We start from the raw sequence: 22,105 nt of genomic DNA on the forward strand, positions 1-22,105 counted from the left end.
TTTTCATGCTAAAAAAGTGAAACTACTATTTCCCAAGATTGGAAAGATTTAAGATTACTGCTAGGTTTAAATTCTTATCATCTCATTTTAACAGCACAAAGCAATGAACTTTCAGTATTCAAGATACAGAGTTACCCTCCTAAACATTTCAAATGGCAGCTTCAATCTCCAATCCTTCTGTTTACGGCTCAAAGGTCTACCTTTGCCCAAAGGGTCCCTATTTTCCCTCACATTTGCCAACTTCCACACACAATTTGCTGATTCCTTTTTGATGGACTCGAGCATGAAAACACCATCCTTTTCTAGGCATTGAGTTTCTACATCTTCTACATAGCTTACTCTCATAGGCATGTCTTTGAATCGATCCAGATCATCTGGCACCTTTAGCAACCGTTCCGCACCTGGCGATGATACCTACAAAATAAAACAATGTTTTCTTTAAATATAAGAAACAAACTTTATGGGTATTTTGATTACATAATAGTTAGATTCTCAGTTACCTCAATAGCCAAATTGTGAGGTATCTCTCCAAGTGCTCCCATTTCATCTAGTTTTTTCTTGTACTCTAGGTTGTACCTTTCAATCTCCTCCATGCTTGGACACCCATATCTGGTGACAATCATACTGGTCTTTGTCAATAACAAACTTTGGAGATCCAAATTGAAACAATATACAAAGTTCTATTGATTAATTATATGGACTCGATAGGAGGAACATCATCTTTCAGTAAATGACTAACCAGAACCAGAAGTAATTTACCAAGAAATTTAAGTCATCCTTTTTCAAGCTACTGACCATCATAGGTTATCTTTTTGAGATTTAAGAGAAAATAGGTCATATTTTTTCCACAGAAAATGGAAACTTTCATTGTCACCATAGTAACAGAATGAATATTCAACATGCATCTGTTCCTTCTTAATTTTACCCATAAGATGAATATTTTGTCGAAACTCCATGATTCAACTATAGGAAACATTGTGTACCTGACATGAAAATCCTTACTTGTTTGATAGTTTGTCTAGTCTCACATATATGTACCCTCGTGGAGTTGTCTTGAAAGAGAAGAGTTCCATGTCACCACCAAATTGTAAGAGAACCTCACGAGCAATAGATAGAACCCGTTCGCCCCAGGGAACATTTTGCAGCACAATGCCACCACCATCCCCTCCATCACCTATCTAAATTGTTGAAGACAGACATCAACCAAAATGGAATTTACAACTAAAATGAAAGTAGACCCATCATAAATGCAATCCAAAACAATGCACCTCAGGCTCAACCTCTTCTTCTTCCTCTTCCTCCCATCCATCAGTGGTCTCTCCTTCACTTGTTTCATCTGTAAATGTAAGCATGCTCAGAGAATAACGTCCTAAACAAAAAACTAACAAATTAATCTCACAGCACTTAGCTAGTGAACCCAAAAAAAGAGAAGAAAAATTAAAGGCTGAATCAAATTATTGGAAACTATTTTGTTTACATGCCATATGATTGTGAAAATGATCTTGATAAGGTGCTTACAGGGACCCTATAAAAAAAATACAAACCCACATTCAAATAGCATTAAAAAGCTTATTAAATATAAGAAATATACATATAATCAGGTGCACCAGCATAGAATGAAGTGTAACCCATTTGATCATTCATATCAATTCGCAAAAAGAAAATTCTATTAACAAGATTTAGCCATCAGAGATGATGCGGAACTTTGATCAAACACTTGGAGAACATTCACCATACAGACGTGAACAAACGCGACCAACAAAACAGTAATCTCACACTCCAAACAGCACAACAACAAAGTATAAGAAAACTACATCATGGGATAGAAGAACACGAAAACACGGAATCTAATTCAAAACAAGACCAGTAAATGCAAAAGGCGAAGAAAGAAACAAACGTAGAGGTTTACACTGATGTGGGTGATCTTCTTTGCTGTCAATATGATCAGAGGAGTTAGTGTTTAGGAATCTAAGAGTTGGAGAAGAAGAAAGTGAGGATGCGGGTTTGAATGGAAAGCCAACAAAATGAGAAATAGGAGGAGAGAAGGAAGATGAAGAAAAAGGGTTTTGGGGGGAGGAGGGGAGTGTGGAGAGGGTTCTGAAAGAGAGATTATTGGAAGAAATAGAAGAGGAGAAGAGGGACCTGGGAATGGTGTGTAGCAGTGAAGTGCGGATTCTGCTACTCATTCTTCCCATTTCTCAATAGCTTGGTGCTGCTCCTGTCTTTGAGTTTTGCTTTTGCCTCTGATTAAAGGACGACGCTTAGCAATAAAATGGCTATGTACACATATATGATCCCAAAATAATGGAAAGACCCATTTGTAAATTATTTTGGTTTTCTTTCACTGATTTAGGTAGTGAAAAATGAAATTGTCACAATTCACATAAAGCCCCTTTCTTGTTGCCTAACTTAGAATTCAACTTTTGTTTATTCTACCTTCATTTTTTTTTTTTTCAATTTCATTACATGTTTGTGCTATTAAGTAGGTTACTGAACCATAAAAGAAATACGAGTACAAGTACAAAAATTATGTTTTAAAAAGTTTTATAAAAAATAAAAATAGTAGTTTACACATTTTCAAAAGTTTTATAGAGGAGTAGGTAACAAGATTTATTTATTTATTTATTTTTAAATATAACTAAATCACTTGAGTCTTGAGAATTGAGATTGTGCTAACCCACCAAGGTTTTACAAAATTTCCATTTCTTTTTCCTTTTTTCTGAAACAACTAGGCCCGGCTGAAAATAAAGTAGTATTAAAGGAAAATAAAGTATTCAAATATTTTAAATTGTCAAAGTACTACTTATGTTTTAAAATGCAATATTTTAATGTTCTCATGAAAATTGAAAATTGTTTTCTATATCTTCAAAAATATTTTGTTTAAATGAAATGAAAAACAATTCTCATTTCCTCTGCAACATACAAGATTTAACCAATTTTCTCGTGTTGGATTAACCTGAAAGTCATGGAATTTGCAAATATTTCAGGATCACATCCAAGTTTAATATATATTGTGAAACCAAAATCATTAAAATAAAGGGTTGGGGAGTAAAAATGAGACAAATTTTTCCTCACCACAGGTTACCACTTTTCTTAATGGCACCCAAAACCTACCATGGAATGACCCTTTCGAAAAGGGAAATTTCTGTAAAATCAAAAATGGGGTTTTAAACAAAGAGGAAAAAACTTCCAATAGAGCAAGAGAGACATTAGCAGTGAAGATCAAAAATGAAATACTGATTTATTTCCCAATGGGATTGGTGATATACATGCAAAGTTGCAACAGAAGATTAAGATGGGCCATGACTGTCCTCTTGTGGCTTCCAGTCTTACCCTTTTCTCACCTTTACACAAAACTAAGATCCTAAATTACAGACTCAAAGAGATCAAGAAAAACAAATCAAAAAACACTTAATTCTTACAGGAAAAGAGACTATCTACAGCCGCAGAATAGTTCGAAGTGTATCACAAAGGTTTTGAATAGTCTGTTGCTCTTGTACTGCTTGCAGATCCTGGAGTGGCATCTCTTCATAACTCCTGCAACAGATGAAATACAGGGGTTAGGAACAAATAGCTGATCGAAAAGTAAATAAATCATATTATAACAACCGGCCATGAATATGTCTTTTGCTTTGGTTCTGAGACCCCCACTCAAATAAATAAGCAACAAAAGTCGCAGTCAAAACAAGGTGTATCTGCAAACGAGCTTCAGCATTCAGGGATAAAAGACTTGAGCAAACTATAAGGAATGTATGTGGTAGCGTTTCAAGTTTAAATGCATCCTGGGCAGAAGCGTGCTCATGCATGGTTGTTCTTTGGTTGATGTGATTTTCAAAAAGACAAATGTGCCTTGAGCAATAGCTGAGAAAATTTGATTGGGTGTTTTGTTCTATGGTTGATCTCATTCCAAAAAGATAATAAACATGTTGTAAGATAAGAGCTACAAGATCTTGAAGTTCATACGTTTTGTGGTAAGCCAAAGCTTGTGCCAGATTCAATAGCGTAGAGCTTGAAGTGAGCCTCTGGTACATGCTTGGAGGAAGGGGAATCTGCAGTTACATCGAATATCACATTAAACAACAAAGTAGAAGTGTATATATATATATATATATAGAGAGAGAGAGAGAGAGAGAGAGATGGAACCTCATTCTGTCCCCTTCTACCCTTTTTGAGCTGACTATCACCAGTAAAAAGCTCCTGCACCGCTTCCACAGCAACAGTTCCACTACTTTCTCGTTGCCTTCCTCCAAGAACATCGCCAGACAAAAGAGCAATTGGAGATATATCAGTTGCCCTCAAGAATGGAATGGGTACTGTGTTACCAGCTGCATATATGGACCAAAGCTACAATGACAATGAACAGTTTGTAAGAAGACACCCAAGTTGCACTCATACCAACAAGCACTTCCAGCAACGAGGAAAAAGAGAACACTTTAAGAAGCATACCAGATAAACATTAAAAAGGCCACAACATAAACCCTCATCAAGCCTCATTCCGAGCATTATTTAGAGGTTGGTGTAAAACCTGATTAATTGATCAAATTGGGTTTGGAGTGGTAAGCTGGATTTGAATGGTGCGAATCCAGATAAAATTCAGCTACAAATTCAGAATTTTGGCCCAAGAAAGAAGAAACTGAGGGGAAAATGAGAAAACTAGCTCATCACCCATTAACCTAGCTCTGGTCTACCCTCAAAGAAGGGTACTGGGAAAGATGAATTTGATAAGGTTCCAAACTTCAGCAGCTTCGCATAAGCTAGTGGCTAAGAGTTAAACATTTGCGTGTACCCACCAAAGCAGTTTACATTGCACTCAGGAAAATCACATTATATTATCTTCTTCATTGATTCAGTTACAAATTTGAGATCAATAATTAGGAAAACATGCTGAATTTGGGGAAGCTATGGTGCATAATTCAGGAAAACTGAAATATTTGATTTTTATAGTGTACACCATGCATTCAGCAAGTCAGATAGTTGGATTCAGGTTAAACAACTGTCCCAGAAATTCAAAAACAAAATCCATCATTCCAAGGAACTTTCATTTCACCTTTTCAAAATGTAAAATGAAGCAAGCTCAAGGAACTCATAAATACCAATCAATTAGTACATCAACTATTGAATGAGAGAAAAGAAAAGGCATATATATGCTAGGAAAAGCTTGGGCGCTGATTACTCCAAAAACACATTGAACATGTTATGAGTTATATGGTGATAGAAATGGTAACCAGCAACAAACTAGAGAGTTAATGATACCCAGCTGAAAAGGCAGAAATGTGCTAAGTCTCATACCACATATATGGACCATAAATTAGACCATCTTCTCAAGACCAGAAATTCTGAACTCCCATGGTCTGAGAGCCCATCTGGGAGTGATTTTGAGAAAGCTACAAGTACTTTATAATATTTGGAAGCACTTTCTCACTAAAATTATGTGTTTGACAAACCTTTGAAAATTATTTTTAAAAATCTAGAGAATCACTTCAAGTGATTCTTAGATAATTAGTTAGTAGGTGATTCTTTCAAAAAAAAAAAAGGATAAATAAAAGAGATAAAATTGTATTGAAAAGAGCCACTAAAACAGCAACTCAAAGTATAGTGATTCTTTCAAAAATTGCCTTGTTTACTATATAACACATTACCAAAAAAAGACTATCCAAGGGCTTTGTTTTGTTTGTTTATATCCAAAGCCCAAGTGATCCTCCTTAAAAGCATTTGTAATGAAAGCGCTACATGCTAAAAGTTCTTTAACTAGAATCACTCCCCAATAGGCTCCAAATTGCCATACATAAAAGCACTTGAACTTCCATAAACTTCCAAACTTGCATCACTTATTCCAACTTTGGACTATCCATCATTTAACTCTGCAGCCAAGGACTAAATTCTGGTTGCTCCCTGAGCAATTTGGTGCATACTCATTTATCATTTGGAAAATTAAAGGTTGGAGAATGTAGAATTTACCTTATCTTGTGATGCAAAGGCTGTCCTACTGACTGTTTCATTCTTCAATTGGCTACTGCTCACACCACCACCTCCAGCTTGCACCTGAGAAATGCTATTTGTCCTGAGATTCTGCTCAGGAGAGCCAAATACTGATTTGGATGTTGTTTGTTCCCCTGGATGTGATTCTCCAACCTGGTCATTGTTTGCAGCAACATCAACTGTATCCTCCACCCTGCTAGAATATCTCAATGAAGTTGTACACTCTTGAAGACATTAAAAGGAAAAACTTACAGGCAAAAGGTAAAGATGGGATATTTGTGCAGTAAGCTATTCAAGAGGAGATCCTAAGAAGGGGGAAAAGGAGGAGAAAAACTTCTAAGGTTCAATTTTTTATTCTACATCATTTATTGGCAACAAAAGGGACAATAAGTTAGATAACAGTTAAAAGAGTGAGCACAATGGAGTCAAATGGATGACTAATATTTGAGCCAAAAGGCAAACATATAAGACTCATTTGGAGTACTGGAGGAAAAAGTTTCATCTTGCTAGTGCTTAGGGTTGATTATTACTATTATTGTTATTGCTATTAGTATTGTCAGTATTATTAGTATTATTACTGTTGCTATTATTATCATAACCATATTTCTTCTTAATCTTTTTGGGTGGGAGATTGAAGAAACAACTAGTTTACCAATGTGATAAGAAAAATGCAGAGTAACATATAAAAACATATAAAAAAAAGCATAGAGCTTTCTCCATTCCATTGTTCCTTTAGTAAGTACAGGAGGAACTTGTAAAGGATATGATTTTTTGGGCAAAACAAAAAATATATATTTTCATAATAAAAAATAAACAATTCATTGACATGAATTTTAGCACAAGCAAAGGATGAGAAATCCTACCAAAAATACAAAGAATGATTAAAAAAGGGAGGAAATACCTAACAAGAGCAATAAGAGGGATGCAGTCCAGAACTAAAAAGGAATACATACAAAATATAGCAACAATGTAAAATCAAGATGGTAAAAAAAATTCCCTACAAAAAAAATCATTTGCTAGCTCCACACCCTTTTAAAAATGCTGCAACATTATTAGCTAAACATGGGGACTAAGAAAAGGAACAATTCACTACTAGCTAGGTCTAGGATTTGACAAAGCCACATGTCATAATTCCAAAGACCTCTCTCCAACTTAAACATCAATAATATCAATAATTCCAAAGACCTCTTTTTAGCTAATGCATAAAAAGAGGGAAAGAATACACACAAAGGCTCATCTCTACACCATTTACCCTTTTTTTTTTTAAACCAAGGAACTTTCCATGGCCAAGCCCTTAAGGTGTTGACTCAACCTCAAGGTGTTGACTCAACCTCAAGGTGTTGACTGCTCCACAACAACCAGCATCGAGTAAATTCAGGGTATCATCAATAGCATGATTCGAACACAATTTATCCTTTCAAAACTTCACCTCATCCCATATAGAGAAAAAGGCCCTAGTATTAAACATATCCCAATCCTTCCTAATGGTTTTCCATAGTCCAACCCCATATCAATCCCTTGCTTCACAAGAACGCCACCCCCCTTCATCCTCCCTATATTTTCCTCCTATGACCTGCTTCCAAAGAGCTTCCCATTTCAAATGCACAATGTCAACTCTAGAGCCCTACCTTCCTAGAGGAAATCCGTTTGAATTTCCCAAACTATTTTGGCATTGCTATGGATAAAGGCTTGGAAAGACAACTATATGGTGTGGACAAGAGAAGCAATGCACTGAAATCCCAGCTCTCCAAGGCATTAATGATTAGAAATTGGAATTTGTGCTACAAGATTGCTTAAGAAGTCTATTTGGCTAAGGCTCTGTTTGCATCATGGAAAGCGTTATGAGAAGGATGAGGGAAAGAAAAAAGAAAAGGAAAATATAAAGAAAATAAATTGAGCTCAATAAATTCTTTGTGCACTCATTCTCCAATTTTATTCCCCAACAAAGAATAGAATTGAAAAGAAAATGGTGGGAGAAAGAGCTTTGGTGCAGTGCTTCAACTAAAATTGTTTATGAGCATCCAAATAAAACTGGAGAGAACATCCTCACTAAAGAGGTGTGCTTTCTATTGGCTATAACCACAGTGATTCTTTTTTCTTCATTTTATTTTCATTCATTCACATGGATGTGTTGAGAAAGGAGAGTTTGAACTGCAGTTTTTCATCAACACATTGAAGCACACTGCAGAGACCTAAATATCATTTTGGTTAAGCTGCTTCTAAATTCCAAAAAAAATCATCTCCTCTTCAATTGTGGGTATTCCAAGGAGGTCTAGGTTATGGTCCTCGGGCTGAAAAATCTGAAGAGATACAATGCACCACAATCAGGAAGGGGATTGGATGGTTTTAAACTGTAAGGGTAGCATCATTATCAAGGAGGAAAGAAAAACGGCTACTGCATCAACTGTTTACCATCCTGTAGAGGCACAGTATACTAGGACATAGTGGTAACAGTTGCATAAAATCATTTTCAGAAAGCCATTTGCCTCTGCTATTATTCTTCCAATATGCAAGTCCCTTCCCTAGATTATCTTATATCTTATTTTTCCTTTCTCATATTCAGTATCTTTTATGTGTAAAAGAAAACATTTCAGCTGATGCCCAGTCACATAATTGACAGATATTAGTATCCAGACAAACTGTAATTAGTCATTCTTGACAGAAGCCAACACCCTCTTCTCACATGGAAAAACCAAAACCCTCAGCTCCACCAAAGTTATCAAGCTTGCATTATATGAAATAACAGGCAAAATCTAAAATTTGATCTTCATTTCAACAGCAAGAAAACGCAATGATAAATAGGAAATAGTAGAAGAAAAGAAACATTTAATTAATTGTGGACTGTTTCAGAATAACACATACACAAGCACTTTGGAAATAAGTATACCTTTGCACATGCTACCATGAGTAGGCAAGACATATCACAATCTCAAATTCTCAAGTAAAATATTTACATGAGGACTCAATGTCAGAGGGTGACAGAAAATTCTTACCCCAATGAAGACTGAAGTATTAATTATTACCATGACCAAACTTCATATCAGCATCATAACTTACTGATGATTATAAGTTTTTTTTCTTTATTTGGCGGATCAATTGAAATCATATTTTTAAAAATAAAACATTTGCATCTAAGTGAAAAGTAGAAGTACAGTGGAAGAAAAATACCAGTTGTTAGTTGATTTGATTCCAGGGCCACCAACAGGATGGCTCTCAACATTTTCATGAGCAGCTGAGGGTTCTTTTGTACTGGAAACAGGTGTTTGATTGGCGGTTTTATCCATCTCAAACCCACCATGAACTATTACAGTCCCAAACTCACCTGTTAAACAAAGAGTACAAACAAAATCATAAAACCGTAACTCCACTAGATTTTTAGGCATTGTTTTCCTTTTCAACAAGAAGACAGATGAATAAGCTATTATTTCCAACCAGGCAAGAGGTTACAGAGATTTCTTTTTCTTCCAGAATAAAACACCTTATTCATCCATAATATTGCATTAAGTAAACCCTAAAATAAGGGTTTCATTGACAAAGATAAACTCTAAGAAAACAAAAATCAAAAAATAAAGTTGCCATTTTCAGATCCTCCCAGATTTGGTGGAATACATTGAGCAGTTTGTACTGAAGCTGAGAATGCTGAATTCACAGGAGCACCATAAAAGGTTTACCCAGGTTATATAGAGGTAAACTGCATTTACATTCCTTGAGGTTAGACCTAATGACCCCTGCTCACTATCCTCCCCTACCACACCACCCTCTGCCCATTAGAATTGCTGACCAAATTGAGTAAATGGATATATATATATATATATGTGTTTACTCCATCGTCAGCTTCTCCATCTCCTTTTCTATTTACTCCTGTCTCTCCATTTCAAGTTTTTTTTTTTTTTTTTTTTTGATAAGTAAAGGTCTCTCAATTGCAAGAAATTGTTTCTTTTTCTTGATTTAGTGTCTATTTAAAAGGACTCACCAACATAAAATGAGCAAGAGAGAGAGAGAAGAAGAATGTTGTTTCTTGAAATCAATTTCTTTGAACCAGTAGTGTTTTGATGGCAATGTTTTCTGAAACATAATGTACATAAGTAGATGTGATATGGTGCATGTATCATAAGGTAAGTGGTGATAGAATTGGTGGCATCAGTAAATGGTGGAAGGTGTGGAGATGAAACTGCAATGCCACAGACATGGCCAGTGGACATAGGAAGTTGAGAAGATTCAAGTAGAGGTAGATTTGGTGGCGATGGGGCTGGTTGTGAGGCTCCAATGCAGGACCAAGTGGTGAAGGAGAAGTTGAAGAGAGAATTTTTAGAACTCTTGCTACAAATTTTAGCTTCTCCATTTCAACCCATTTCCATAACAATGAAAGAAATAAAAATCAGGGGAAATAATGAAGAAAAGAATGATGAGTTGGGAGGCCCTAGAGATTTGGATATAAGAGAAAAAAGAATAAAACTTTGAGGAGAGAGCAAAGTGCAAAGCAGTTTTAAGAGAAGGACAAAAACAAGAATTCCAGAGAAGTTAAGAACATGAGAATTAACTAGTGGAGAAGAGAATTTGTTACCAACAACAGAAGCAGATGGAAGTACGGTATAATTTCATAAACAAGAAGGAAGGATCCTGTTACTAGGCCCAAACACAGTGTAGCCTTCCCTTTTATATAACCTAGAGGGTACAATATACACTATAAGCCTACCTTCTCCTTCTAGTTCCACACCATCAGATATCTGCTGCTTCACCAAAGTACTAGCTGTGGGTACCTCATTTGTAACTTGAAGTCCATTGTTGAAAGGCCTTGATGGAACTGTATCTCCATAATCCTCATTCAATTTTGGACCTTCCGGAGGCTGTTTCAAATCAGAAACATGTAAAAACAATATGAAAGATCGACTTTTTTCTGATAAATAGAAAGAGGGGAGGGAGTAAGTGTGGGTGATGAGCAGATGGATGCAGACTGTGAGTGTAAAAAGGATAAATTTCATACAGCATCTCCTGATATAGAGGTGATTCGAGCCAGACTTTGTGCTTGCAGCGCCATCGAGGCCCGAATTTGCCTCGCCTTTTCAATCTTTGGTAACATTGCAGAAGCTCCACATTTGCATTTCTCTATGAATTTGTGCTAAGTTTCACAAATGAGGCAATAGTTTCAAGTTAGAATTGAACAAGATATTTTTTTTTTTTTTAAGTAAAAGACAGGCAGTAAACTATTTTTTACATGTTTGGACCTCATGAAGCCCATAATTTTAAGATGCAGCTTTAGAATCATTGCTCTCATGTTGATAAATATCTGATAAATGATTGCTTTTATTGATAACAGAAACTGCCTAACATTTGCAAGCTGCATTCTATTAGGTAACTTTTTTTCTCCTTTTCTCCGTTTCTTATGCAAAATAAAATGTGTATCAACTGTGCTAATGAGATGATTCCATGAAATAAATTGCTATCTTTGAAGTAATCCATGCACTGGAGAAAAACATCTTAAGTGAGTCAGCTTGTTTAAGAAAGAAACCAAAGTGCCTTCCTCAACACCAAATTATTCTTAACACCATATAAAAACAAAAACCGCCAGTAGTGGACATCATAATGTTGAAATGGTCCATAATGCACAAGGTTCCATATAAATTAAAGAATTAAAAAAAAAAAAAATCCCAAATCTTCAATTCCCTTGAGGCCTGGCTCTTGTGGTAAAGAGTTGGGTAGGGTTTGTGAGAGGTTCAAGGTTCAAGTCCCAATGGGATAAAAATGTACCTATCAAAGAAAAAATCTCAAATCTTCAATGTCTGTGACAACTTGGAATACAGGGAAAATTCCCCCTCATCCAGAATTAAACATTTAAGTGAAAATCTATGAACCCCATGCCCATTAAAGATATGCTATGTAGAAACACAGAAAATCACTTCAAATGAGTTATCAAACATAGAAAGACACCATTAACCGGTCACTTGATTTCAACAGCCTAAGGTCACACAAGGAGAGAATAATTGGAGAAAGAATGGCCCCCTTAAAAAGAAGTCTTCCCCAACAAGTGTGTACAACAGAATCAGAAAAATAACAGTTATGTACCAATTATGTATAGCATACTATATAGTAACTCAATGTCAAATAACCAAGCTCTCCTATAATGTGAATCTTTCTTAATACATAACTATTTTGACATACCTTTAGCATCTCAGATGCAGTAGGCCGAAGACGGGGTTCTTTTGTAAGGCACTTTGCAACAAAATCATGGAACACAAGAGACCTGCAAAAGTGGGCAAACCTCAGTTGAAATTTCACAGTTTATGATGCTAAAAAATTAAGATAAATAACTTTTACAGTGGAGCATTGTGCTTAATTCCTTCTCCAATTTCAGGTCATACTTTTGGCATGTTTCATGTGATGAAAATTGGGATTTTCTAAGATGGATTGTATGAGCCCATGTACATGCAGTCACTGAGAATGCTCTGCCCAAAAAGAGTTGATGGCCCAGCCTAAGGCCAACATTGACTGTTCTCAGGGATTTATAGTAATGACGGCAACACTGAGAGGTTTGACAATTTTGTTTTTTTCTTCCTCTTAAACTAGAATTTTGAAGTGGCATAGTGATTTGGCTATTGAAGCCCAATAAATATATTGTGCCTCTTAGGAAGGAAATTCCAATGTTTTTTTTTCTTTTTTTTTTTTTTGATAGGTAAGGAGGAAATTTCAATGTTTCAGGTGGCAACTTCTCAAACCAACTTTTTATGATCATTCAGACTTATCCGAAAAAAAACTTCTCAAACCAACTTCATAGCAAGTTCAAGTATTTTCTTTGAAGTTTGAGAGGCTTCTCTGATATAAAAATAGAATGTAGACAACTGATTAATGCAACCATTTCTGAATATCTGGGATAAGAGTTTCCAATAGTTAAGTTAGTGACTTCCATATAACATGTAAATTAGCACTTTTGAATACAGTTACAATTTAGATCAATTGTTATAGAAAGATTGCTGACAGAGAAGAATAAAAGACAAACCATTTCTCTTTATCCTCAAGCATTGGAGCTGGCTCAATAGATATCATGAACAAGACCTAACACAAATGATAAATAACATATCCTTATCCAGTAATAATCTTAAAAACAGGAAATGATAAGGTAAAATAAAAATAAAAACTCATTACACACTTAAATGTAGGAATCTATTTATTATATCAATCATAATTTACAGAGCATTATATACATAAACAACCTAGTTTAACTGATCACTTATCTTGACCATAAGGTACCAAAATTATCCTTTGTCACAAGAGAATCAAGATGTTTTCACAAAACCTACCACCATGAATCTAGTCCGCAACACTTATAGGAGACCATCCCCATTTCCAACTGACTTATTTAGGACTTGATCTTTGGTCATCCAGATCCTCAAGCTGTTGCAGCTAAGAAGCTAACACCATCTGTCATGCCCATGTCCCTAATCTTATGGTTGTTGGATTTGAACCTAAGCATTCAGACAGTGTCCTACATGGGGTGACCAATGCCTAAAAATTCAGAATAGAAAGGACTAAATCTTGAAAAATGTAATAAACAAAGGACAAAGATGACAGATCCAAGAAATTTAACAAAATATAACTGCTGGTATCAAACAGAAACGAAAACATAATGGGAAATTATCGCATATCCATAATCTTAACCAATTTCTATGTCTAGGTGGAACTCATTGCAGATTAGTGAAGGGACGTCATCCATATTTTTCTAGACATGGCAATGTATCTGGTCATAGAATGCCCTTTCAGACACCAAATAAGATACGTTACTTCACCTATTGACATTTCTGCCAAATGTCCACTACTTCACTTCGACAACATCCTACAGTTTATTTATCATATCTTCATCTGACTAACATTTGGATACTAATCCATCATTACTAAGAAAACCAAGTTCCAATTAGACAAAAATACAGTTAAAATTATGGACCATAATATGAAGCACATATAAATTAGAGTGCATTGCTAACTAAAACAAAAGTTAAAATGCTTAAAGATCAAGCACTAACCCTCATTGGATGCACGGCTGATCTTGGAGGAAGCCCCTGAAAACAATAAAACCAAGAAATATTAAGATTTTCCCCCTTTTAGCAGGAAAGAAAATTAGAAATTGGGAAACGTTATTCAGCAAAGAAAAATCTGATGTACACACAGAAATGTTAGAACTGTCCAATGAAAAACAGTACTTTAGAAATTGATGCAAAGACTATTTGACTTAAGATGAATTAGTTTGTGGGCTAATTGGGTATTGTTGCAGCTTTTAGAGAAATCGTTTTTTAACTATGTGGAAAGAAAAATCAATTGTGACAAAAGGCAGTCTAGTGTTTCATAAATTATGGTTTTTGAAGCACTACGGGTTTCAAAAATAACATTTAAGTATTTGGTAAACTAGATTATTAAACTCCCAATTATGTGTAATGACCAAAATAGGGCTGCTAAAAATTTAAACAATTTCCTTTATTTCAATATAAAAATTGACATTTATCTGCCTATCAAAAAAAAACATTTAACTAAAGAAATCATTTTATTATTTAAAAGCAATTCTTAATACTTTATTTATTTTTTTAAGAATATTCTTATTTTTTATTCTAATGAACAAGTAAATATATTTATATTAATCGATTTTCTATTATGGTTAATTTCATTCACCTCTCCTGAGGTTTTGGCTAAATACATCTAACCCGCATAGGTTTGAAATTTCATTAAAGACCTTCCTTATTTTGAGTGAGAGGGGAGGTGAGTGAAAATTAGAAATAAGAATGATAGTGAAGGTATTTGATGAAATTTCAAACCGATGGGGGCTAGGTGTATTTAACCAAAACCTCAAGTGAGATAAATGAAATTAACCCTTTTTATTGTCAATTACCTCTTAAAAAATTACCTTTTATTTGCTTCTTAAAACCGCTCCCAATGTGGGTAAGATTTTTTAATAATCATTTTTTATTTAATTTACCAAACAGATTAGTTTTGAAAAATTACTGCAAAAGCAGAGAGGCCTATGAATGTTAGTGTTAACCCAACAGCACAATTTTCTTTTACAATTTCATTTATCCCACGTTACCAACCAGCTGCAGACTCCAGTTCATTTCCAACTGGCATTAAGAGGACTGATTTGACTCAAAATCAACTGGCTAACTACAAGCAAAAATACAACAAAGAAAAACCATTTTCATGCAAGTTGCTGACAATAAGTGTTGAAAAAACATGGCCAAGCTATGCAGGTTTACTCAGAAATGCTAGAACAATATACAATCAAAAAACAAACCTCTGCCATCTCAATTGCAGACACACCAAGAGCCCACACATCCACCTGGAAAAAGAATTCAACCAAAAAAGAAAAATCAAAACCACAATTAACTAATCATGTGACCTAAAATTTTTGCATGAGAGCATGATGTTCAGTGTACTCTTATTAAATAACAGTGCCTCCAAGTGAATTTAATGTTATTATCTTAGCAAAAATAAGCTACCAGATCCCTGTACTCCTTTCAATCACATACCTTATATTTCTTTCAACATTAAAAATAGTGGTTGAAATGTATAAAAGATCGATTTCTAATATCTAACATATACCTGTGAAGGATAGTTTTGAAGTCTTATCAGGTCAGGAAGGATATTTTTAAATTCATGTCCCATATGATTAGTGTTTTTTTATAGATAAATAAAAATAGTATTGAAAAGCATCAAAAAGGGGTGCACAAAAGTAACACGATGTATACAACGGCCACCAAAAAGGAAGGGGAAAACAAAAAAGTACCCCTTCCCTCAAACCAAACGCAACCAATCAATGAAATCAAATAAAGACATCAAGCTTTCTCCTATAAACAATTTAGTCCAAGAAAACAAGTTACACAGAAACAAGACTTTCAATCTTTCTTTCTTTTTTTTTTTTTTTTTTTTTGATAGTAAAAAGAGTGGTTAAATTAAAAGCGCTTGAAAGAGGCGCATCCAAGTACACATAGAATAGAAGAAAAGCACCTTACGACAAGCCAAAGGAAAGGGCAACATCAACATGCCCCCCAAACCAAGCCTAAGACTTTCAATCTTTGATGAAAGAGCTTTGTGTTCTCAAATGATCTTCCGTTTCTCTCCTTCCAAATTATCCAAAAAAAAAAAGACATAAAGGAGTTGTTCTCCAAACCTTTTTTTCACTTCCTATTAACAAAAGAGTCATGCCAACCTAGCAGAACCTCCCTAACTAAGGAGGGAAATACAAATGAAACACCGAAAAAAGAGATCAAAAGCTACCATAACATCCTTGCCTTGCTACAATGGAAGAGGATGTGGTAAATTGACTCCTCATGAGTGTGAATAGAAAACACCTATTGACCAACCTCTCCGTTGTAACTGATCAAGAGTTAGAGCTTTTCCTCAAGTTGCCTCCTAAGCGAAAAAGCTCATCTTACGTGGAACCCATACATTCCACACAATACCTACCAAGAACAGCATTGATCTCCCAACCTCTAGGCTAGAGTAAAAGGACTCAACAAAGAAAGTTCCACTCTTTGTCTCCAACCAATACACCTTATCCTCCCTTCCCTCAACTACTACCTTATTTTGAAGCCTTTCCAAGAATCGCTCCATAATCTCAATCTCCCAATCATCTAGACACCTAGAGAATCTAAGAGTCCAAACACCATGTCTTCCATTACACAAGTCTGTCACCTAAACCTTCTTTCAACTAGTTAAGGCAAATAAGGAGGGAAAAAACACACTTAAAGGCATGTCACCACATCATTAATCCTTGCAAAACTTTACTCTTCTGTCATTGTCCACAGAGAAGGATATTCTACAATTAACTACCACTCACAATTTTCTTATGGCCTTCCATAACCCAACACCATAACCATCACTCACTTCCTTAGAACACCACTCTCTTTAGCTTCTCCATATTTACCACTCATAATTTGTCTATAGAAAACCTCCCTTTCTGTTACGAAGCGTCAATTCCACTAGCACATGAGGGTCTTATTAAGCGAAGAAAGACGCCTAACTCTTAAGCCCCCTTTCCTCCTATCTGAACAAACAGTAACTCATTTTACTAAATGAGGTTTTCTCTTTAAGATCCCTTTTTCCCAAAGAAAATCTCTTTGAATTTGTTCCAACCTCAAACTCACTACCTTTGACATCCAAATTAGAGACATAAAGTAGATTGGCAAACTAGATAAGATATTCCTAATCAATGTTAGTCTTCCCCCTTTGGAAATATGTTGTTGTTTCCACATTGTCAATCTTTTACGAAATCTTTGTTCCACCCCATCCCAAGTAGCCAAAGAATTATGAGGAGCACCTAGAGGAAGGCTCAAATAAAACGTCAGAAGAACACCCACTTTGCAACCAAACTCAAAGGTCAACTCCTCTAAGTTCTCCACCTCCCAACCGGAATGAAGTCACTCTTGATTAGGTTAATTTTCAAACCCAAAATGGCCTCAAACCACATAAGTAGCCAACTTAAATAAGTCATTTGAGCTAGAGATGCCTCACAAAACACCAAAATGTCATCCGTAAACAACAAATGAGAAACCTTCATACCCTCTCCAACCTTACCATTCATTTTGAAACCAGACAAAAAACCACCCTCCCTAACCCTCCCAAGAAGGCAATTGAGTGCCTCCATGGCTAACACAAACAAGTACGGTGAAAGCGGGTCCCCTTGTCTTAATCCCTTGAAGCTATGAAAAACCTAAAAAGGTTACCATTCACAATAACTAAGAATTTTGGAGAAGAAATGCACCAACAAATCCAACTGATCCACCTCTGCTTAAATCCAGTTTTGTTCAAGACCGCAAAAAAAAAGTCCCAATTAACATGGTCATACGCCTTCTCAATATCAAGCTTACATAGCACCCCAAAATTGTTACTTTTTAGCATCAAATCAATTGTTTCATTAGCTATAAGCACAACATCAAGCATTTGGCTACCCTCCACAAAGGCATTCTAAAATTTGAAGACCACTTTGCTCATCACATTTTTAAACCTATTAACCAACACCTAAGCCAAAAACTTATAGAGGCTACCCACCAAACTTATAGGCTTAAAGTCTTTAAAGTCTTCAACCCTCCCTTTTTTTTTGGCACCAAAACTAGAAGCGTTGGATTGAGGCTCTATACGAATCTGCACTGTTCATGAAATTCCCTAAAGAATCCCATCACCTCTTCCTTGACAAAGTCCCAACAACACTGCCAAAAAGCCATTGAGAAACCATCCGAACCTAGATCTTTATCCCCATTCAGATTTGACAAGGCGTTGAACACCTCTTTCTTTAAAAATGGTTCCTCCAACTTTATTGCATGAAGACTATCTAAGGCATTAGTTTCAATAGTTCATATGATTAGTGTTTGAATTGACATTCCATAGTTCAACACTATCTCTCTCTCTCTCTCTCTCTCTCATGCTACCTCCCTCCAAATGTCTATTTTTCATTCAACACATTTTCTTTTGAATGTAAACCAATTTTGCTCAATTGGTTCACAAATTTGAGATGCATTGCTCTCACTCCCTCCCTCCAAACTTCTATTTTTCATTGAACACATTTTCCTCATGAATGTAAACTAGCTTTCCTCAACTATTTCACAATGGGTTCATAGGCTTGAGATGCATATTAGTGCCCTTGCTCTCTCACTCTCTCTATACACGTGCAAACAACACAACACAATACAACAACAACAAAAACCAACAAGAGACAAATCACAAAAAGGAAACTACAAGCCTACAATTTGAAGCTCTCATATCTTCAATGAAAATATGGGACAGCAAAATAATTTCCTTAGCACCCTCTCTCTCTCTCTCTCCGCACACACACACACACATGTGCATGCGCAAACAAAACAACAACAAAAAAAAAAAAAAACAAAAAAAAAAAGAAGAGACAAATCATAGAGGAAACTACAAGCCTACAACTCGAACACCCCATATCTTCAATGAAAATATGGGATTGCAAAATAATTTCCTTCAGGTTCCATACTAATGCTTCAAGTCCCTCGAACATTCTTTTATCACATTCTTCCCACCCAAATAATACAAATCGGCGCTGTCCTCACAGCTTTCTTCTCTTCCTTACTGCAAACTTGCCGTGTCAACCCCACCAACATGGTTTATCTTGTTGCCCTGCCACATAGGTTGTGTTTAGCCCTAAATACACACAACTTATCATTTTTTACACATGTTTGTGTATCTTGGTTAGTCTGCAAGGCAGCTATGTTGGCAAGGGACAAGGGTAAGAAGAGTGTTTGGATGATGGCCCTTCTGTGATTCTGGTATAGTTGAAAATAGTGCAATTGAAGGATTTTTGAAGTTTAGGAGCACTCAGACTTGGTTCTGAAAGTGTATCCTCTCAAATCTTTATATGCTTGGTCAAGGAGCTCTCTATGGGATGGAAATTTGTTTCTTTTGTACATCATTGACAGCATCAATAGGGATTTTTCCATTGCCTTCTGCCCATTGTCATTTCCCTAGTTATTCTGGTTTTTCAGTGCTCCTGGTTCATTTCCTGTGTACCTATATACCTTATTTGCCTATAAAAAGAAATCAAAGTAAGCAAAAGAAAATATTATAAATTATAGATAAGGAAGCTACATACCAAGGTACACAAGATACATGCAAAAGGAGCCAAAAGGCATTGCCATAATAATAAAAAGAGATAAAAAAAACACAACTCCCTCTCTCAGCTAGAGCCCACGCAATCTACAAAATCAATTAAAGACATTGAGGCTTCTTCTGTATACAAACTAACTCACGACCTAAGATTGCTAAGAAAAGTGTGTTTTAATGCTTGAACTATCTAGTCCTTACTCCTAAACACCCTTTGATTCCCTTTCTTCCAAATTGCTTGGCTCTCCAACCTTTCTTCCATTTTCTTCCCACAAACAAGTTGTGCCAACTTAGGAGAGTCTCTTTGACCGTATAACAAAGGACCCATGCAATGCAAAACAAAGAAAATAGAAGCTGCGATAGAGCCCTTATGACACAATTTTTCATTGTGTACTCTAAATCCCGCAACCTTTTTGGAGAACAGAATCTAACTTCCAAAAAATAAAAATAAAGAAAATCTTAGACCCATGAAACAAGGTAGTGTCATGGCTGCTATTTTTTAAAATATAACAGTGCCTAAATATTGTCAGGATTATTAATGGGACCTATCTCTCTTCAAGAATACCTGAATTCCAGCTTCCAATTCACTTCAAAGATGATATTCATGGCCTGCAAGACAAAGCAGTTTCTGTTTCGTTTTTCACATGATTTCTAGCACCCATTTCCCTCTGAGCAGCTAGTTGTTGCTTTATTGAAAAAAGTCCAAGGAATATATCAAAGAAAGAAAAGAAAAGAAAATTATTAATATCCTTTCCAAGTGGTCCAAGGAAAATAGTAGTTTGCAAGGTTCATGAACAAATAAAACTTAACGTCAATATTATGCATCCAGTTATTTAAAACACATTAATTATACTTCTACATCTATGCAGAGCCTATAGATCATGCCTTTCTATTCTGTCAAGAACTGAGAGGTGAAACTCAAAAGAAAATCAAATCCACGCTGGCCATTTGAATAGAATACCTTTCCATCATAACGACTCTCCTGAATAACTTCTGGAGCCATCCAATGAGGAGTGCCAATGAACTGCAAATAAATTACGATATTACCAAAAAGAACCTCCAGATGTTGAACACAAATAAATAATTAGCAAAGTTCAGCATTTGAGAACATAGATTCACACAGCAACACACAACTGCAAAGAAGCAGAACATTTTATAACATTTGAATGCTTACAATAGATTAAGTGCTGAAAGATGAGAATTCTACCCAACAAAAAACTAAAAGAAAAAAATTTTGGTACCGTGTTACGCTTTGACATGGTCCTTGTAAGCTGCGCTGCAACCCCAAAATCACCTGCTCATGTTATCAAAAACATAACATCAACTATGGATAAACGCCAACTTCATATTGTAAAATCAAATAAAACCAAAAAAGTAATATCATTGTATTGAGAATCAGACAGCTAAAGCTATACAGCATGGATGCAGACAATTAAATAAAATATCTGTGTATCGTGTTCATAATTTATAGCATTTTGTGGAATATAACCTATTTTCTGTACTTCTCTTTTCATCAAATATGCTGTATAAACCCTGCCAAATCCTAAGTGTACCAGGTTCTAACCTAAGAGTTCTAAAACACATCCAATTTCTGAAAAAATACTTTTGAATTCAAGATGCATGTGGCTTCTATCCAACAAATATCAAGCCATATCCAATAAATATCAGTGTCCACAACACACCATCTATGGGCACATCAGAAGTATCCATGAGTTTACACTAATTTGAACATGATAAGGAAGTCATTGCCTTAGGGGGCCATTTGCCAAGTCTTTCTACCAGCTTTCCCCACAAACGCCCCATGCCACCCAAGAAGAGTTTCCTTCACTGAACATGAGAGAATCCACGCCACACCAAATAGGGAGAAAAGAAGATTTCATAGAACCCGCGTCTTTACACAATGAAGTAAAAGGTGATTCACCGTCTCTACTTCAGAGAGACATAGAAAACACTTGTTTGCCAATGAATACCCCCTCCTTTGAAGTTGCTCCAAAGTTAGACTTTACCCCAAGAAGCCTCCCAAGCAAAGAAAGTCAACTTAGGAGGCACACTCGCCCTCCAAATACTACCACTAGGAAACAAAGGAAAATCTCCGGGCTCCAACATAGCATAAAGAGACTTTACTGAGAAAGCACCACACTTTGAAGTTGTCCAAAACACTTTATCTTCCTCCTCCCTTTGCACCGATCTTAAGCATAAAACGCTCCACCAACTCAATCTCCTAATCATTAAACGCCCTAGAGAAAAGAGAGGTCCAACCAATCCCATCACCTTCGGGGTTCCAAACATCTGACACCCAAGCATCCTTAGACAAAGAGATGGAAAATAAAGAAGGGAAATACTGAAATATTCTTTTATATGTAATCTTTGGTCTTGGGTTAGGGTGTCTATAGTTTTGAGCCTTTTTTCTCTTGTAAGTTTCTTTGATTGGTTAGGCTCTCAGTAAAGGGAGGTGATGTGTTTCTATCCCTTCCCCTTTGGTTTGAGCCTTTGGGCTACTTTTGTATGCTCCTTGTATACTTTGAGGGCA

The 22,105-nt window shown here is 35.8% G+C and overlaps 2 protein-coding genes across 8 annotated transcripts in view; both read right to left on the minus strand.

Moving 5' to 3' along the window:
- On the minus strand, positions 1-2,416 carry LOC117918018. 4 transcript variants are annotated; one of them, XM_034834543.1, is made up of 5 exons: positions 1,898-2,416; positions 1,269-1,369; positions 1,003-1,178; positions 501-609; positions 1-414 (listed from the first exon to the last, which is right to left on the minus strand). In XM_034834543.1, exons 1-5 carry the CDS (start codon positions 2,193-2,195, stop codon positions 112-114), a joined length of 987 nt encoding a protein of 328 aa, XP_034690434.1. In that variant the 5' UTR covers positions 2,196-2,416; the 3' UTR covers positions 1-111. The 4 variants fall into 4 exon arrangements, with proteins under 4 accessions (XP_034690434.1, XP_034690444.1, XP_034690452.1 ...); XM_034834553.1 differs by having other exon boundaries at positions 1,269-1,336; positions 1,898-2,413; XM_034834561.1 differs by having other exon boundaries at positions 1,269-1,336; positions 1,910-2,405.
- Positions 1,096-22,105, minus strand: part of LOC117917999 (germinal center kinase 1) — a 27,484-nt gene continuing 6,474 nt past the window's right edge. Inside the window, exons 6-20 of one of the 4 annotated variants that reach the window (XR_004651820.1) lie at positions 20,817-20,869; positions 20,537-20,599; positions 15,251-15,295; positions 13,995-14,030; positions 12,974-13,029; positions 12,139-12,220; positions 10,964-11,098; positions 10,676-10,826; positions 9,148-9,301; positions 5,959-6,175; positions 4,144-4,344; positions 3,964-4,049; positions 3,423-3,537; positions 1,281-1,336; positions 1,096-1,178 (exon numbers count right to left, since the gene is read on the minus strand). Coding sequence is in view for 3 of the 4 variants with exons in the window: in XM_034834522.1 (XP_034690413.1) it covers positions 3,438-3,537; positions 3,964-4,049; positions 4,144-4,344; positions 5,959-6,175; positions 9,148-9,301; positions 10,676-10,826; positions 10,964-11,098; positions 12,139-12,220; positions 12,974-13,029; positions 13,995-14,030; positions 15,251-15,295; positions 20,537-20,599; positions 20,817-20,869 (1,379 nt within the window). In the remaining variant the exon portion in view is untranslated. Of the gene's footprint in view, positions 1,179-1,268; positions 1,337-3,216; positions 3,538-3,963; positions 4,050-4,143; positions 4,345-5,958; positions 6,176-9,147; positions 9,302-10,675; positions 10,827-10,963; positions 11,099-12,138; positions 12,221-12,973; positions 13,030-13,994; positions 14,031-15,250; positions 15,296-20,536; positions 20,600-20,816; positions 20,870-22,105 lie in introns of those variants that run through there. The other 3 variants (XM_034834522.1, XM_034834531.1, XM_034834511.1) reach the window with 3 other exon arrangements.

Source organism: Vitis riparia, chromosome 1, assembly GCF_004353265.1.
Source record: "Vitis riparia cultivar Riparia Gloire de Montpellier isolate 1030 chromosome 1, EGFV_Vit.rip_1.0, whole genome shotgun sequence".
In the NCBI taxonomy this organism is placed as follows: Eukaryota; Viridiplantae; Streptophyta; class Magnoliopsida; order Vitales; family Vitaceae; genus Vitis; species Vitis riparia.